The 19,218-nt window shown below is 41.5% G+C and overlaps 1 protein-coding gene across 1 annotated transcript in view; it reads right to left on the bottom strand.

Moving 5' to 3' along the window:
* kcnq1.2 (potassium voltage-gated channel, KQT-like subfamily, member 1.2) overlaps positions 1–19,218 on the bottom strand; it is a 161,911-nt gene that overhangs the window by 137,581 nt on the left and 5,112 nt on the right. Inside the window, exons 2-9 of the mRNA XM_072386248.1 lie at positions 12,659–12,749; positions 8,154–8,280; positions 7,926–8,004; positions 7,732–7,828; positions 5,876–6,016; positions 3,551–3,661; positions 3,153–3,248; positions 2,075–2,212 (exon numbers count right to left, since the gene is read on the bottom strand). Of these exons, the coding sequence (XP_072242349.1) occupies positions 2,075–2,212; positions 3,153–3,248; positions 3,551–3,661; positions 5,876–6,016; positions 7,732–7,828; positions 7,926–8,004; positions 8,154–8,280; positions 12,659–12,749 (880 nt within the window). The remainder of the gene's footprint in view (positions 1–2,074; positions 2,213–3,152; positions 3,249–3,550; positions 3,662–5,875; positions 6,017–7,731; positions 7,829–7,925; positions 8,005–8,153; positions 8,281–12,658; positions 12,750–19,218) is intronic.

Here is a 19,218-nt window from a genome sequence, read left to right as displayed (position 1 = left end):
AGTCACAAACCATCTCTGCTGAAGAGGGAAGGGCCCGACTCCTCTACAGTCATAAACCATCTGCCCTTTCTCTGGCTTTCCAGATTCCTCCACCGTCTCTTCCTTAACATGTTTTTTTTCACTCTTCTCTGTCGTCTCTATGGAGAAGGTGGAGAAAGGCTTTGTGGCCTGTGACAGCTAAATTGCTGTTGGCCACACATGGGCACGAACAATTGCCAGAGTTCATCTTAACATACAGCCAGGGAGAAAATATATTGTCATTCTTTGCAGAAAACAGACATATCTCTAATTTATGAAAGGCAGCACCATTCTAGTTCATTTTTAATGTATCACCAGATACTGTCATAGCAATACACAGTAAATGTTGCAATATATTGGCCCAACAAGGCCCCAGCCTTTATCAGCTATTTGGCTAGAAATAACTAAGACGGCCTTGCGGGTGGTTTGTTAGCACAGAGGTGGTCCTGTGCCTGGATTACAGAGCCTATACAGTGTTTACCAGCAAGCTTGTTTCATACTTGTGGATTTAACGCATTTTCGTTTAATTAATTCACCTAAATGTTCATGAATCTGGGTGAAAACAGGAATACTGGAGTGGGACCGTTGTAGCGGGCCCTCTTTGCTCATTTTGTAAAATTACACCTGGTTCACTTCCAGTGCTGTATGTTACAACTACCATAGTCTTACCTGAAGCCACTTATTCTTCATTTAACAAGCGTGCAGTGTTTTATAAATTAAATTCTAAAAACCTCAAATGAACCTATGCAGCCGCCCCTGCCCTGTGTTAAAAAGCCATGCAATTTTACAAAATCCTCTGGCACTGCTGACACAACTGATACCTGCTTAATTTCAATTTTCTCAGAGTGAGATCATAGCTATGAATTAAGCGAATCAGTGAGTTTGTGAGAACCTAAATGGTGCCTCGAGTCTGATTCACAGAGCAACTGACCCGCACCAACATCATACATGTGGCCTTTATAGAAACTCAATTATTTGGACTCACTGGATCAGACTTTGGCATTTGAAAAGAGGCCAGCAGTTCAATCCAAATGCTCGATGTTTGAATGAGTCATTAGGAGAGTGAGAAAGGGAGGTGGTCGTGGGTGCTTTAGCACTGAAAGAGAGAGGAAAAAATGAAAAAAGGAGAGAAGATAAAAGGGCAGGAAGAAACTGTAACAGACACTGAGCTGAAAAAAGGACACAAAGACACTCGCACTGATGAAGTTACATACATATGAAGTGGAGAGGGAGAAAAGCCAGTGCTGACGAGAAGGAGGAAGGAAGAGGAAAGTAGTCAGAAGGAGAAGAGGCGAGAGGAGCAGAGAAGAAAGGGGAGAGTGAAATAAAATCTGTTAAAGAGGAGACAGGGGAGGAATCTAGAAAGACAGAGAGAAGGCAGAGGGAGGAAAGACAGAGTAGAAAGTCACATGCTGAAACAGAAAAGAGCGGAAGCAGCCTTCGTTCTCCCAAATACATGTGGGTTCAATGCAACACAAAGATTTTTTTGTTGTTGTACTACTAGACAAAGGTTTACTCCCATGAGAAAGGCGGTGGTGACATCATCTCAACTGACTGAGTCTTTGTCCGGCGGAGACAAAGGCCTCGAGTCATCCTGGTAGAGTCAGGCCTTGGGGTAGGAGGGGCTATTGTGCGTGGGTATATGTGTTTTGTGTGCATTCTGTCCCTCTGCGTGTGTGCGTTTGTAGGAATTTAACTCGCCGTTTTATTATGTATGGCTTTTGCATAATGTGGCTAATATTGTTTTGAAAGGTGAATTGCACGAGGGGACAATAGGGCGCCGGCCACACCTATGTAAAAACACCACGAAGCATCACAACTGAACAGCTTGGCAGGCAGTTTTTGATGCCGAATCGCTCCGGTTCACAAAGTCTCAATAGACTGCAGTAACGTTTTTTAAAAAGCTTTATAATTTACGAGAAATACCACACGTTTTAAGGTCATTTCATAATGAGATAGCTTTATGAGACGTTGTACGAGCCAAGCAAATGTTTTTTTTTTCTTCCACGGTGGGGTTCCACCGATTTTGAATGTATTGAAATGAAGAGACAATTACCACGATGTTAAGTTTCTTGATGCCAGGACTGCCATTGTCTGCTTGTGCTGCTGCGACACCCTCTGGAGTCAGGACGTACATTTTCCATGTGGCCGCGCAGCCGTTTGGTTTCTCTGCTGCGTAGCACCTCCAAAGTGTCTGAGAAAACACAAGGTGTAAAAGAAAAAGAAAAAAAGAACAGGACAAAAAAATTAAAGGACCTATCAATCCTCTGGTTTAGGGTCGTGGCAGAAAAAACATGTAGGATTTGCTGAAGTATGTTCATATTTCTTTACAGCACCCTCACACACAGAATTATAATGTGCTTAATGATATGAACCTAATCAGTTGTTCATTACTGCAGCTTTTTTCTTTTTTACAGTAAGCCTGAGAGAAGCAGATGTGTGGAGAGTCTGTGGGCTGCTGCTGAATGCTGAATATCATGTAACTGTGACTGTAAAAGCTAAGGAGGCTGCAGTATATTTCTGGTACATTTATGTTTCACTGCACTCTGACTTTTAGGGTGTCTTTGTAATCCCGGGGGCCTCTAATATTCATGATTTAAAAACTACAAGGACATGCAGTTTGCATTGACCTCATGGCGAGAAAATGTTTAAATTCACGAGAAGCCCCTCGCAGTGTCTGCCCACTGTGCTCGGCTTGAGATGGCAACAAAATCCTGGCAACGGGCAATTCCATCCCCTGCTTTGTGCCACAGCCCACTCTGCAATGGGTTGATTTACTCTGCTGCAGAGATTTTTCTAAAAAGTCAAGAGTTCCAGCTGAACTTTCAGAAACCCATCCCGCGTGTTCGATCTGTGTTGAATGTCAAATGCAATGACTCTACTAAGTCTACAATAATAACCCAGTTACATGGCACACTAATGCAGTAATTATATAGAGTATGAATGCAAAATGTATAAAGTGCAAAATGTTTGTTAGGTGAAGACAATACAAGAAGTCAAAGTTAGTTTTAGTTTTGGCAAGAAGACCAAAGAAGATGTCCATTCTATTTCCATTTTTCTTCCTCAAAAAGAGAGAAAAAAAGCAAATGTTTCAAATGATGTTTTGAAGGATTTGATTCGATGTCACAATCTACCTGGATGAGGGAGGCTGCAGCGGGGATCTGTCTGTTGAAGTGCTTCTGTCTCTGCTTCTGCTGAACTTTCAGAGCAAACCCTGAGCCCAGGATACCCTAACCAGGAGGAGTTACCGTTTTAACAATAACACAGCGGAAAAGACACTGTAAACATTTACACGTTAGTAGCGCAGAAGTTAGGAAGCAGATGCAGAATCTAACAAGGACTTTTTTTTTTTTCGACATCAGCGAATTAACACCAGAAAAGGGATGCCTGACAGAAAGTGCCAAAATTAATTTAAAAAAACAAGGCCTTACAAGCTGTAATGAGGTTACACTACTCAGAAAAAAATTAACAGAATAAAGGATTTTCTGATTGTCCATGAATCTCATGTGATTTCAATTAAAACTGTATTTACAGCAGGTAGAGCGAAGAAGGAGATGGCGAAGACGCTGAAGCAGGAGGCAATGGCCTTTCCGATCCATGTTTGAGGGATTTTGTCTCCATATCCGATGGTGGTGACGGTCACCTGAGGAGAAAGAGTGGTTAAAGTTCTTCTCATGTCAAATAAGATCACCACAAGCCCCCTGCAGGACCAACTGATGACGGTTTAATGAAAGAAAAATACTGCATTGATCAGTGTCTGCTGCTGGTGTGTCCTTCAGGGTTCTGATTGTGTTGGTGCTTTGCACTTCGGTCTGAGAGCCAGTGTTATATGAACGACTGACCACTTGTGATGAGCGATACAAAAGCACTTACCCAAGACAAACCTTAGATACATAACAGCATAAAGGTCCATAAATTCCACTTGCATATTAAATATTACAAGAAAATATACCATCTACACCAAAATATTTTTAAAAAATACATACGTGAACATTTTCTTTAATTGCAAATGCTATAAAATTGTCAGTCAACGCACATCCCTCAAACCGTTACTGCAAGCAGTCTACAAAGGGAGTTAGACTGTAAAGAAAAGGTTCATCAGTCGTTCCTGGATTAGCTCCACAACTGTCAGTGACGGCTGGGGAATTTGAGGTTCTTTCTCCAAAAAGATTCCCAACCACTAATCCTCAATGACTAAAGGAATTTGCTGGGCTGAGGAGGGGAAACAAATACCTCTCGCATTTGCATGTACACCCACTCTGAAAGCCGAGCCAGTTCTGACACATTCAGAGCACACTTGGCTTACTGTGGGTGTCGATGGGGTATCGCTGAGTGAGCCACCGCTGTGCGCTAACACAAAGCGGCTGGTGTAAGGTGAGATACTTTGAAGAGCTTTGAGAGTAAAAAAGAAGGCGCAGAGGCGGGAAAGGCGGGAGGGTATATGTTGAGGGTGGGTGGAGTCGAGGGGGATTTAATCCTTTATCCACAAATCTGATGACTAAACAATGTCCTCCTGACACAAGAGTGGAACGGTCATTCAAAAACAGCCTCTCATTCAGACTGTAGAATGTGGGACAAAAGCAGCCTCATGTCTACACAAAGGTCACAGACCTGCTCTTTGATTATGAAAGCATGTATGTGGCTTTCTGTAAATCTATCCTGTAAAATGCACATTTATATGAATGGTGACGTGCCTGCCATATAATATCTGAGATCGCATCAATTTTAACTGCATATTTCACATATCCTCCTGATCCTTCCCTCCTGACCGAGGGAAGAAAGTTGTTTAATCAAAGAGACATTACTCAACTATCGGCAATTTGAAAAAGACAAAGAGTAGAGACAATGAGGGAGGGAGAGGGTTTAGGAGGGAGAGAAGGGGATATGAATCATGGCATTGGCTTGTCCTCCAGCTGTGCCGTGCACCTGCACATCCGAATGTGGAAACCATGCCAAGAGAAGGAATACACTGTGGGAGAGCTTAGCACACTCCAATCAGTGCAGTCGCATATCAGCGAGCACACACAAACACTTACAAACCCGACCAAACCCATTGTAAAAGCATATCATGACTCTCAAGTTTACAGTCTCAGAAAAAAAAAAAAAAAAAAAAGGTGCAAATCCCCAAGTGGGATTCTTTTCTCTGCATTGTGAACGGAGAAACACAAATAACAGCCTGCGTGGAGCAGGGAGGAGCGATGTGACCCCTATAACCCATGTTACATAAAGGTAGTAATCCTGCAATTAAAGTTTTAATTAAGGGAACTGACACTTTATATTGGTGCTCTAAAAGTTCTTTGAGCCAAAGATCCCAGAGGTGAATGGTTTATTACCGTCTCTTTGTGGCGCGCTGATCCCTTGCACAAGACTGCCATAGGTTTCTCATTATTCTGCACTTTCAATTCAAATGTTTAATTAACTGCTCTGGAAACCCGAGCCGCCACACAGAGAGAAAACCACCTCCGAGCACGAAAAACATCCAACACACCTGCATTTGTGTGGCTGTCTCACCGGCGAGCTACAGCTAAATTCAGTGAGGGGAGCACAGAAACACACAGATAACTGGTCTAACCAGGATGGCGAGTCACTGCCATTGCCCCGGTTAGGACTTCAAGTGAAAGTGTTTTGTACAGATGGTTTGATGCAGCTCTTTCACAAAGGGAATGTTTTTATCATGTACGTGACATGGTTTTTTTTTTAGATTGTGAGCTATTTTTGATCATTCAACTAAGAACCACAGCTGTAAGTGTACGACAAAAACCACAACATAAAGAAAAGGAAAAGAAAACGTTTAAGCATGTACTCACACTCTGAATACAATGTCAAATAAGTCTATTTCCTTGCTTAGCTGCCTTACCACACCCCACCAAAGGGCATCAGCGTAGCTGGAGAAGCCCGTCTTGCCCTCCTCATCTACAGCATCCTTCTCCGCCAAGTAGACAAAGTAGGAGGAAAAGATCAGGCCCAGGAAGCCAATGTACAGGGTGGTGATCAGCTCCTGAAAGATAGTAAATATGTATGAAAGACTGGATTTCACCTTTACGTGGCGTTCATGCTATTTATAATTTGATTCAGCGACCTGGATGTGGCCTTTTTCACTTTTGTAAAAATGTTTCAAAACTGCTTCAAAAGGGCATCGCACAAAATTCATTCACTCGACTCAGGTTTATTTTCCGCAATATGTTTTTGGGAGCTAAGTCACGGGAAAACATACCAGCGTTATTTCAAACAAAATGAGCTTTTCAAATGAGCCACGAGCGACATCCAGTGTGCAGCTTGCTAAGTAACTGACGCCAGCCGTCCTCCTTCGGCTTTTACGCTGCAGCAAATGTCAGGTCGGTTTATCTCCAAACGATTGTTTGGGTCGCACCGACGTTAATGAAGAGAAAAGCCTTAAGTCTCACTATGCTGCAGTCCTGAGACAGCTTGTTCTAAAAGCTTTCAAGCTCTACTTAAGGAATTACAGTCCTAGCACCCTCTGCTCTGAAAGAAGGATAAACAGGGTGTGGCAGTTGTTATGGTGTCTACAATCAGACGAGTCACAGGGGCTGCAGCAACCTGGCTCCACGTCCAACCCACCCTCACTTGACAGTGGCATTTTACTCTATTTTGCATATTTCCGTTGTTGTATCAAGGCAGGGAGTGAGACAGTCACATGAAAAAGAGGACCACACTCAAACCACCGAAGCATTCTAGTTTCTACAAACCCATTTTAAATGGTAAACAATGGGCTCAGCCTTAATCATTTAGAGGCAAATGGGAACAATGGCGAATAAACACGTCAGCTGCAAGATCAGATGTAAATGTGCAGGTTTTAAACTTAAAGAGGCTTATTCAAAAGAAAACGACTAAAGTGAGAAAGTTCATCCATTTTTTTTATATGCAAAAGCATCAAATGTAGAAAAAAAAGTATCTTGAGTCCTTAATTAAAGGGAAGGTACATTTTTGTACCAACATGTCTGATAAAACCAGAATCTGTTTGATCAGGCTTCCTAACACATTCGAGTGCATCCCGTTCCATTTGCTTCTTCACAATGCAATTAATTTCCACTAAACTGAGCACATCATTTGATGTAGCGGTCATCTAACAACAGAGAGATGGCAACGGATCGCATTAGGCTCAACGTGGATTCACCTTACAAGTATTCTTAATGGTCCACTGCACGAAATTCTCAACCATAAACTCTGCTCCTCACGTGCATCAAAGAGATATGAACATCAGGTTCAACTCAACAAAGGAACACAGTGTACTTTAGGGATTAAGAAGGGAACATTGCATCCACTGCCTTCATTGTGTATCAGCCTGAGAAAAACTAAAGCAAGTGTACCTTAATACAAAGAAAGAAAAAGGGAGGAAACCTTGACTACTTCTTTTCTTCTCCTTATAAAGCATGGTCCGCTTTGGATATTTCTTCATGTGTGCACACTGGATTTGTCATGATGAGAACATTTTGTGAGGATTAAAGCAACAAGTTTTACTGCTGAAGTGTGTAAGCACTGGTTAGGCCAGGACATTTACTCTACAGAAGTAGAGTTGCTGCCAACTGAAAACTCTGTGGTTGCACCAAAATACTGTTTTTACATAAACCTAAGGACTGGACTAGAAGATCAGCAATTAGAAGTTGAACTTCATCCAATTCCAGGGTCTTTATACCGCTTTTATTACAGCACAACAACAAATGTTCAGCATCAGCTTGTGTGTTTTTAGCCTACCTGTCGATGGATAAAGACTACGGATCCCAGGAGCCTCCACGTTCCTCCCTGACGATCCACGTGTAGCATGCGTAGGATCTGGAGGAAACGGATACCCCTGCCAAAAATACAACACAGCCTCATCTGTTATTATCCTCCAATCCTGTCTCAGCTCTGAGTAAATAATCAAATGCTTAACTAAATCATCACCCCACCTGATGGCAGATGTGGCGAACACTTGGCCATTTGACCCAACGCCGAGCACAATGATAGAGGCAATGACAACTATCAAATCTGAGAGAAAAGAAATATAGTCAAAAAGGCATTAAATTAGATACTGATAAAAAAATCAAAACAATCTTTCAGATTGCTAATCTACAGGAAGACTTTACAGTATGACATCCGTCACAATAAATGAGAACAAAGGAAAATGCCAGGTGCACCTATGATTGATATGGGCTTCCTGATAAAGCGGAGGCGTCCTTTGATGCCAGCATATTTGCTACGGCAGCCTGCCGACCACAGCCGGACCACATACTCTGTGCCAAAGAACAGCACCAGCACAATCTCCTGTGGAGCACAATGCAAACAGGGAGTGAGTGTTACACCGATCCATCGGTACAGAGACGAAAACAGTGCAACGCATACAGGAAAGAAGGATGTGGAAGCAGATAAGGTATCATTCTCTAAACGCAGTGATAACACAGGGCCATACATTATCACTAATTTAAGGCCATTAAGATCAATCACCAAGATTTACGGCATGATATGAGGGTTAATGACAGGTGTGTGAGGTAGAAAAAAGACAGACACTGAGGTGGTCTAGCTGTACCAAGACCACCCAAACACCCAAGGGGAAAGATGGAGGCTGATAACATGGCTGATGACAGCTCGTATTGAGACAGGGTCAATGGCTAAGTAATTGAAAGCTCAGGAAAAAAAATACCATTAGACTGCTTGCTAACAGGTAAGAGGGTTAAATAATTAACTTGGGTGTTGAGCTCTTCTTATAAATGTAAAGGTGCCCCTGTAACACTTGAATGATTTTAAGTTGTTAATATGTGTTCCTGCATATCTGCTGAGGTTGATGCCTTCCCGCTGCGTTTTCATTTGTTCCATTGTGCGCTCTTTTTCTATTGGGCGCACTCAAGTCTCTGTAAATTAATTAACTCGATGGGGATAATTTTCCTGGCCACCGTGTATCCATAATATTTAACCACCATAGTGTCCGCTAGAATCTATAACCATGTGGGTGGCCTTCTTATTGAGTTTAGTTGCCTGAGCTGGCTGCTCCCTGACTGCCCCCTGTATGAAACTTAATACCATGAGCCCTGCTGCAATAACACAGCACCACGAGGCTACAAAACAATGACCTGTCAATCACAGACACTCTTCCTCCTAAAGCCAAATGGTGCTCTAGAGTCAGTAAAAGACCAGTTCCTTTGCAAATCTCAATTTTGTGTTTGCACAGTAGCACTCATTAACTACAGCGGCTGAGTCATCTAGACTGGGATGTCTCTTTCATTGATTCATTTGACTGAATTGCTCATTCTGTCACTGAGTGAAAGACAAAGCGGGAGGAAGATAAAGTGGAACAATTAACAGAGAGACGGTGCAGAAATGGTTCAGCAGATCTCTTGAACATGACCTGATAATCTGGCCGAATTAGCATTCACTAAAACCAAACAAATCAGAGGTGTGGGCAGGCGGTCAGGTGTAGAACAGCAACATTTTCTGTTAATTGTCCCTGCTGCAGGTTCATTGTAACGGTGTTATGAACTTTTTAGATACAGTTTTTGTATATAGATTGTAAAATGCAATCTACTGGTGATATACAAAAGAGGGTACTATATATAAAGCCTTATATTGCTCTGCATTAATGTGCATATATACAACATTAATATACATGCACATATATGTATACACACCCAACTAACAAATGGCTTTTCCCAACAAAGCCACACAGTCAGACTAAAACAAAATGCCTATAGAATACCAACCTATTGAGCCAAGTAACTATGACAGCTGGGTGAAATCTAAAAGTCAAAGGTTCACATGAATTTCTGGAATTTGAAAAGATTAGTCATGATGATTTCGCAAAATGGGTCACCCAGATGTTGGGGGCAATGGTGTACTGTATGTGTGTCTGAAACTGGCAACGGAGTGTTTACTGGAAACAGCTGCCTGTTCATGCAGCGATAATCTCGCCGAACCAGACGAGGATGAAGCGCATTCAAAGAGCATTAGATGAAACTGTGATTAGATTGCTTCATGTCCCTCCTGCAAGGGGTGTGTACATATGCACACATGCACACTCACACATACACTCACTGCACCTTGAGCTACCGGAGCTATATGACAGTTTTGCAGTTGGTGCATGGCACACAACCCAAAGTAATAACTCTGTTATTAACGCTGCGTCCCTGACAAAAACATCAATCCAATCCAATCTCAATTTGCACATTTCCTATGAGTTACTTAGTATCTCAGATGTAATGATGTTTGAATGAATGATGATGAGTTGCATTGTTTCTAATAACTTGTGAGATTTAGTCATTCACATGTTGCTACTCAGAGAATCAAGTCTATTGATATATTGGTGATCATCAAGTCTGTCTGTTTCACTTAACTACCGGTACTCTTTTCCATTATAAAAATGACTAGTGATGGTCTCCAAAAATCAATGTCCATGCAACTTTGTGTGATTGTGTGCGTGTGTGTATGCACGCTTCTGTGCCTCTTGCCCAGCTAGGCTAGCTTTACTTTGGGCAGCTGCCCTGAAGGCCAAATATCCTCAAGGACTAATGTCCCCTCTGCCATCCAAAACAAGCAGCTGACCCTGAACTTTCTAAGTATAGTTACTACCACCAGTGTACGCCGCCATGACACCATGTGCAGAGCTCCACCACAACAGACATACTCACATAAACTAACACGTGCACACAGATTAAAAGATTAGACATTATCTTATATTATGATTAATATTAAACATATTGAGCCGAACCATTATCCATGCAAATGTATGCGAAAACATGTAGTCCTCTGTGTCAGTATTTGGGGTTAGAAAATGACTCAAATATTGTATATATCACATTTTTCTTAATATGTGAACCTGGTTATTCTGATTTTTTTCTTTTGTTTGTTGCTTGCTTGCTTTTTCTAGGGGAGTGGGCTCTTTTTTTTTTCTAATAACACAACAGAGAAAAAGGTGCATGGTGGGTTAAAGGCAAGAGAAGCAGCAGAGTTTGCGACTATAATAAAGATACTTGGCTCTTTTTAAGGGTAACTAAATAAATAACTGTGATGGTAGGTCTTCAGGGGGAATGGCCAAAAGTTTACAGAACACAGTGTCCACTCTGTCCTCTGACAGCCACGGGACTCAGGAGGCGGTACGTGTGCTTTTTTGTGAGTGCGTATCTGGGCAGCTTTTGTGTACGTGTGCACTGTGTGCTAGTATGCAGCAGCCGTGTGTATTTATATTCACAGTGTGCTGGCAAGAGACAGATGATGCAAGCCCTTTGTAGAGTTTCCAAACAGCAGCCATAATTTTCTCTATCTGTTGTAAGCCCTCGATTTATTGCATCACTTAGCAGCCTTAACAGCTTAATAAGCCACAAAATAGTCAATCTACCAGCAAGCACCAGCATGTACAGTCTGTGTGGAGCCAAATAGATCTACCCAGCAAGCATAATCATGAGAGGTCGAAAAGGTATGCTATTATAAAGGGCTTTAGATGAGTCAAACACAAGCTTTGTGAGTGTCACGGTATTTGCATGAACTAAAAGTGATTAATCCTTTTGAGTTTTGTAATATCATTGGACTGAGCTGTAAAATGGCCGGCATTTAAAGTTTCTCTCAGCCAAGATCTTACATCTCCATCATGTGGACAAAAGAGGGTACTGCAGTGCAGCATCACATTGGTGCTTTTTCTTTATTTTTCTTTGTTAGATCTATTCTAACTACTGTATAATCCCTTTTTCCAGCAGTTCAATTCGGAGAGAGGCTGCCCCCTTTTTATTCTTTCTTATTGACTCACGTTCTTTGCATCATACGTTGGCAAACCATAAGCTGAGAAAAGATGTAAAGGTGTATACAGACAGAAAAATATATTTTTTTGTTCTTAGGGGAAGATGAATCTAGGTCAACAAGAAATCCAAAATATCAGTCATGGGGGAATAATTGAGTTGCAGATCTTTTACTAGAAAGTTAATTTTTTTAGCATGTTCGGGGGATCAAAAAGTTCACATAGAAAAAATATATACCAATCACTTTTGCTGATATATACTGATCAGCCATAACATTATGGCCAATCATGCATATGACATGTGGGAGGGAACGGTTAGATGTTTTACCCATCAACTGGGAAGGGTTTCTTGGTGATATCCATTAGTTCAAATGAATATCCTTACGAAATTTTTTTAAAAAAAAATAGTCACACAGCTTTTTACACTGCGTTTTAACTAGTTTTTATCTGACAAAAATCCCCTTTAAAAAGTGCCACACTCAGTAAATCCATGAGTCAAAGCATCCTTGGGAAAAACAATGAACCCCACGTTGCCTGTGACATGCTCATCTAAGTGGGCTTTCGTGTTTAAAACCTAGAACCAGCTACTTTTAAAAAGCTCTCTGTCAGCACATACCATTTACCAACAACATGTGCCATGTTTTTCAATTAAATCAGACTTTTTGAAGTCCCCACATCATTAATTTGGCCCATCCTGTATAGTGGTGCCTGGAACTTGATAGTAATTCCCCCAGTTTTTTCACATTTAGGATTTCTGCAGAATGTGGGTTATTTTTCCACCAGAAAAACTTTTTTTTTTTTTTTAAATGAAGAAGAAAGCAACTAGATAGAAACTAATATGGGAAAAAAATGTGAATGATTGAAGAAGATGAGTCATGATTATTTTTTTTGTTTCAGGTGTTTCAATCCAATACAATTACTCACCATCCAGAAGAGAGTTCCAGTGGCAAAGTCTGCATATTGTTCTATAGTGGACAGGACACTGAAGATGAGACACACCAGGACCATGAGGAAGCTGCAGAGAAGGACAGCGTACGCAGTCAATAATCACCACTCACCAGCTCTCTTTCAAACAGCAAGAAAATCATAAATGGATTTAGACGTTGTTTTGATTTCCTCCCACAACATGTTGGAAGAAAAAGGGCCTATCGTATATGTGTCTCATATGATCGTACAGCATTTGAACACAACATGCCTGAACATATCATACAACAGCTAAGAAGAAAAGACAGTAAATAATCAGTTAATGGTGGACAACGATGCAAGTAATAAGTCACAACATGCTTGTACGTAGTTTCTGGGTGGTATGCTGTTTCTTCATTGAATTTGGATAAAAGATGAGAGGATTCATGAAAAAGTACTATCATCTGTTGTATGCTTGATGGATCTGAAGCTTGATGATATTAAAAAGACAACCAAAAGGCAGGCTCTAAAACTCCAGGTGTCACACTGTCAGGCAGACTGTTTCCTTGATTGACAGTATTTCACTTGGGAAAACATATCATTTTAATGTTCGCTCCAAAGAAACAAACCCTTCGGTTGCTTACAGCAGTACGAAGTTTAATGCACTTTGTCCCTGCTTTTCCCCATTTTCATCAATCTGCCTGCATTAACCGCTGACAGGACATTTCCACATCTCCAAGCAACAGAGAAAAATTCTGATGAGACGGTCCATCTGTCAGTGTACATACATCATCTACAAATACAGCCCTGCAGGCTAAACATACACCAGCGCACCTAAATGAGGCTAGTAGAAGAACAACATGCGCGGGGGAGAAAGACGGGATTAATGTGACAGTGAAGGCAGAAAAGCAATGGACTGAATAGGTGAAGAGAGATAGGGCTGCAACTAACAATAATTCATGTTATTGATAGTAAGTAATATGTTTGATTAATAGTTATGGACTATGTCACTAACACAAAAAGAGATCTTCCCTGAGCCAATTCGTTTTGTTGGGCCAACAGTGAAAATATTTCCAGTTTAATGTGATTGATAACATAAAAAAGGGGAAATATTTCTAATTTAATCATGATCTGATCTTTCTCAGCTCTTGAGGAAAAAGGAAAAAGCAAAGCATAGGAGAAGAGAAGAGAAGAGAAGAGAAGAGAAGAGAAGAGAAGAGAAGAGAAGAGAAGAGAAGAGAAGAGAAGAGAAGAGAGAAGAGAAAAGAGAAGTGAAAAGAGAAGAGAAGGAAATAAAGACATGGTAAGGATATAAAGTACCCTTCATTTTAGGAATTTCATAACTCGCAATGACTCACTAGATTTGTTTCCTGGAAAGAAAAAGTCCCTCACTATTGTATTTTATCTGTTATTCTTCAGTTCACTTAACTCAAAATCCCCTTAACATTGTAACAAGTGTCGTTTTAACCACAGAATCAGTTATGTGCTTCTTCACCGTGCCAGAGTTAATCCTGGAAAACCTTTCAAGTGCTTCTCCGTGACATAGTAGGAGTATTTGCATCCAGCATCGTCACGATCAAATCCACTTTAAAAATGCAGATCCGTGGGTGCACTGTGATGCAGATCCTGATGTACTGTGTGCTACAAAGCCGGATTACATGTCATATGTTTGGAAAGTTGTAAGAGATATCATAATTCATGTAGCATAGCAATAATTAATTCAAGGGAAACACAAGAAACTTGTGCTAAAGAAAAAAATGGACCAGACCATAATTCCCTATAATCCCTGTATAGACCAGTGAGCAGTGCTGGCCAACATGGCACTGGGGTCATCAGGTGGGAATACATATGTATATATACATATATACACTGCAACAGAACTGAAGGACTACACAAGTCACTGAAACCCCTGTGAATGTGAGTAGAATAATGGTTTGAGATACTCCTGTGCAGTGTACTGGACTCTTACATTGTCCACTTAAGAAGTAAAAGACATGCTCTTGACAAAAGACCATTCTCATTGCCGATATATGGGGTGGTAGAATGAGCTTAAGACAAAGTAAAAGGAAAGGAAGGAGAAGACTCCTGAAGGAGGACACAGACACATGACAAGATGGCCAGATGGGACAGTGATTTTACTCTATGGGGATTACTGCTCCACAACACACAAGTGCACACACGCAAAGACACATCTCTTGCTCCCTCTTACCCCCCCCTCTGAATCCAGTTCATTTTGCTGGATGGACGTCTGGCGTTGTTCTCTGGATCAGCAAGTCGCAAGTGGGACAGCCAATGAGATTTCTTTGTGAGACACGCCCATGAGATGTGGTGCGTTTAACATATGGGACTCGAAGATTTGAGATGTGTATGACAATTAAATACAAGGCTTACAGATGTTCCCAGTGCAGGCTGCTATGTTTTCACACAAAGCAGGGGAAATCACGCAGAGAACGCCATTTAAAGTCCAACCGGAGAGCGGTCCATCATGCAAATGTAGTCTGTTCTATTAAAACAGTGCTACTCTTAGTGCTAAACTCCTACTTTAGATTTAACGAGATAAGAAAGCTGAGTTTGGATGAGCGTAAAGTGTCAAAATAAAAGGCAATCCCACTTCACTAATGGAAAAACTAGTCACTCCTGGATCATCTGATAAACGATTAGCTGATGAATTTACTCATTTACGCATCCACCGACCAGAGATAAGTAAAGCAGTAACATCCAAGCATATTCATACAACTGTACGGGGTCAGCCCCTGTCAAAGCTCTCTCTACTTATTACTCGGCTGATCCTCATCTCAACATCTCCTGGTGCAAATTCTGCAGCAACATAATCTCCTCTGATATTTGTTTTTAAGTGATTCGGAGTTGTTTACGCGGCAAAGTTTATGGTATGTCTACTGCATCTGAGTTCTGCAGATTACAGAACTCACTGAACAGAGACCCCCCCAAATCAGTTTGTAAAATCTTCTGTTGTTCTTCAGCTTATCGGAGTGGAAGAATGCCGGCTGCTAAAAACACCCCAGGCACCAAAAACGCATTTCCTCACAGAGTGCCCAGATGACTCCCATGGATGACGTGTGAAAATTAAAAGTAATTTGAGTGATTATCCGACGCATGTAGCGACAGGCCGATGGAAACAACAATTTGTATTACATTACTGTCAGCGCCTCAGGGAGCGGCTTTGCCAGGAGGAGTATGACTGGATGGAAAGGTTAAGGTGAGGGCAGATCACGTTAGCTCAAGGTCCATTTCTGTTCTGCTGATATCAGATCATGTTATCAGGATAAGCGTAAATATTATGCCACAATCATGAAGCTAAATCACAAGATTATATACTCTGTGCGCTTTCTATCTGCTTGTATCTGATGTGTTTCAGAGGGATAACAGCACGATCCTTGGGAAGCTCCTTATACTTGATACACAAGTGGTGAAGATAAGTTATACTTATTTGCCCACTGAGTGCTTCCTCAGCTGTTACTCAATCACAAGCACTAGAATTCCTCTGCACGTTAAACAATGTCCAAAGGATCAAACAAAGGATCTAGTATAGGAGGAAAAAATCCTATATCAGCCATCCGCTGCCCTGATCTCTGCAGTTTTATGTTCAATTAGTGTAAGATTTGGATCCTAAAAAGAAAAAAAAAAACTATTAAAAACCAAACAAAACCAAGTGTACAGCCCTCATAACATCAGCCAAAGGATTTCTGCATCGACACCACAGGGATGTGTTTGCTGTGGACAGGACAGACTACCAACCATTAGCTAACCTTATTTAGCCCGGCCAAAACCCCCGGGAGCTGATTAAAACAAAACAGCTGGGGCTTTAGCGAGTATTACTGACTGCAGATCCGTTCAGCTTCACTAAAATAGGTACAGCGTAATGCCACAAAAAAAAACCAACACCCCACCAAGTGAAAGCTAAACTTGATTTGACTGTGTGAAGTTCAAGCAGGAGTTTTTGTCTCATGGCCTGTTAATCACTAGGGTTGAAGACAAAATCTAATCAAGGACCAGCACAGGCTGGGTGGGTTTGAAAACAAATTATAAATATGGATTGTTGTCTGCTAAAAGCTCGATTATCATAAACCAGTTAACTTAAAATGAAGGCTTTAGGATCTCTTAATGTCGTCCAACTCAGCAGTTGATGATCAGGTTGTCTACTCATCAGTCTGATAGGTAACATAATTCTCTTATCCCACACTGACACACTTCTGCCACATAATGTACCAGAATCTTATCTGGAAAAAGCTAAGCTACATTTGTCTTAACCACGCTTCTGCTTGAGAGCCGTGGTGGCTCCGGTGTCACAGATCCTGTACAAACTGACAGTAAAAACTCACATCGTGGACATCAAAACATCTCTAGGATGTACCGTATGAATACAGACGCCTAAGTCACTTTAATATATTTCCTGTAAGCCTCTATGATTAGCTTAATGGTTAGATAATTCCAGTCACTCACAGCCTCAAAAGCAAAAACCAATCAGAAATTTCTCATGGCACAAGTCTCTGAAGCTTTCTTATACTTTCGAGGCTAAACTTCTCATTACTTACACTCCTTAATGAGGATGGCATTAAAAAAAAAAAGTGATCTGTGCTTTTACATGAGCACCAACTTGGTACCAGTCACAAGTAAACCGCCCTGGTCACTGCTGCCAGAGACACAGCAGTCGTCCAAAAACCCTCTTTATTGACCCCATTCCGCCCCGTCCCATCCGTGGAGGAGCTTAGGATGGATTACACCACATCAGCCAACAGTCACATACATGGAAATTCCATCCAAACTCAGCCCTCATCGAGTCCACCGTTTTCAGCGATGAGGACGATGTAGTTATGCTCTGGTCTGGCCGTTCTTCTGCAGAGGTTTAAAAGCATTAAGCGTTAATCTAAAGATGCAAAACTTCTGTTCTCTGGTTGATCATTCATCATCATCATGGATTTGGTTGCAAACACCAAACGCCACATAGCTAAATGAAAAGGAAGAGCCTAAATACTCTTGGTGAACCCTGCAGTTCACTTGACTGGGACAGAAAATCCTTTGTTAGCAAAAATCCAACAAGAACTTGTGCTCCTGTCCTTCCAGAAAAATGAGGGTGTGGCCTGGAAGTCACTGTGGCCAATTCAATTACCTGTCAACGTTTATATATATGTAGACAAAAAAACCCATCCAAGTATTCCTGACAACATCTGGACCATTATATTTGCACTGAGCTAAAAAAGATGGCACACTTCCTTGACTGCAAACTAGCTGTGGTACAATATAAAAGTAAACCTCAAACACGATCAGGCAACCTCTTACTTGGAAGGTCAGATAATAAAGAATCTGAAAGGTCATGTTATTCATGGTGAGCACATATGACATCCTGTTATTCTTTAGGTAGTTTGTTTAACTGGAACCTTTTTGCCTCAAACACAATGCCGTGTTGCCCTGTGATGGACTGCCGACCTGTCCAGGGTGAACCCTGCCTCTCGCCCAATGACAGCTGGGATAGGCTCCAGCCCCCTGAGTTGGATAAAGCAGGTATAGAAAATGGATGGATGGATGGATGATGCCATGTTTTCTTTAGTTTTCACAGCACACTGTAAGAAAAGTGATCGGGCAGACTTCAGTCGGTAAGAACACTGAGGGGTATCGTTATAAGCAGCTTGGAGCCTGGAAGCTCATTTAGGAATCATGAGGATAAACATGTTTATTCCCCTCGGTTATGTAAAAGACTCAGAGTGACTGGTACAAATGTGAGAGGGGATCAGTGCCCCAAGTTGTCTTAGCGCTGGTGAGTCTGAGTATCATTGCGTAAGACTCTTTTGAGACACATGTCCACCTATGTTGTCCCGAGTCAAAATGACTTGATTTACTTGCGTTTTCGTGTTCTCCCTGTGCCTGCGCATGGTTGCATGTTTTGGAATTTAAAAAATGCATGCAAATATTGATAAATGAACATTTTCCGTCTTTTTAGAGCTAGAATTCTCACTTTGAAAAAGCCCCACACATTGAGAAGAGATTTCTGACGACCGAATGCGAGAGAAATCATTCTGAGAAAGCAGCCACAGTAGCATCCACGTTTGTCCTTCTTTTTCACAAGCTGACACGATTTCCAGTGGTCTTGATGAAATGTCAGTGTCATACATAAAAAAAAAACACACACACAGACACACCTCAGGGCAACGCCATTTCCATCCAAATATTTACACTTCTATTCAAGCGGATCATCTTAGGGGTGGAGTGACCCACTCTATTCTACTCACCTCTCTTCCTCAGGGTCTGCCTCTTTTAAGATCTGTGGTACTCAACAATCCTTGGAGTCCCCTCATTACTGTATGGGAGAGCATATGGTAAACAGCCTGAGAGCTTGAGTGGAAATTCTTCAAAATATTTCCCTCATCCGCAGTTGGACCATGGATGGTCTACTGATCCACCTTTAAGGCACGGTCCCATTGCGAGTCGTGATGTGTTGAACTGATCAAAGAGACCAAAACACACAAAGCAGAAGGTAACGGCTGTTGGCATTGAGAACGCCATCCCAGCTCCATCCTCCTGTGTTTTGTTCAGGTTTTTAACGGCTAACAGTGAGAACTGTCGCT

Source organism: Leuresthes tenuis, unplaced genomic scaffold (genome assembly GCF_036924035.1).
Source record: "Leuresthes tenuis unplaced genomic scaffold, fLeuTen1.0.hap1 SCAF_5, whole genome shotgun sequence".
Taxonomy (NCBI): Eukaryota; Metazoa; Chordata; class Actinopteri; order Atheriniformes; family Atherinopsidae; genus Leuresthes; species Leuresthes tenuis.
The sequence above is the reverse complement of the archived record's forward strand: the minus strand, read 5'-3'. Positions and strand labels throughout refer to the sequence as shown.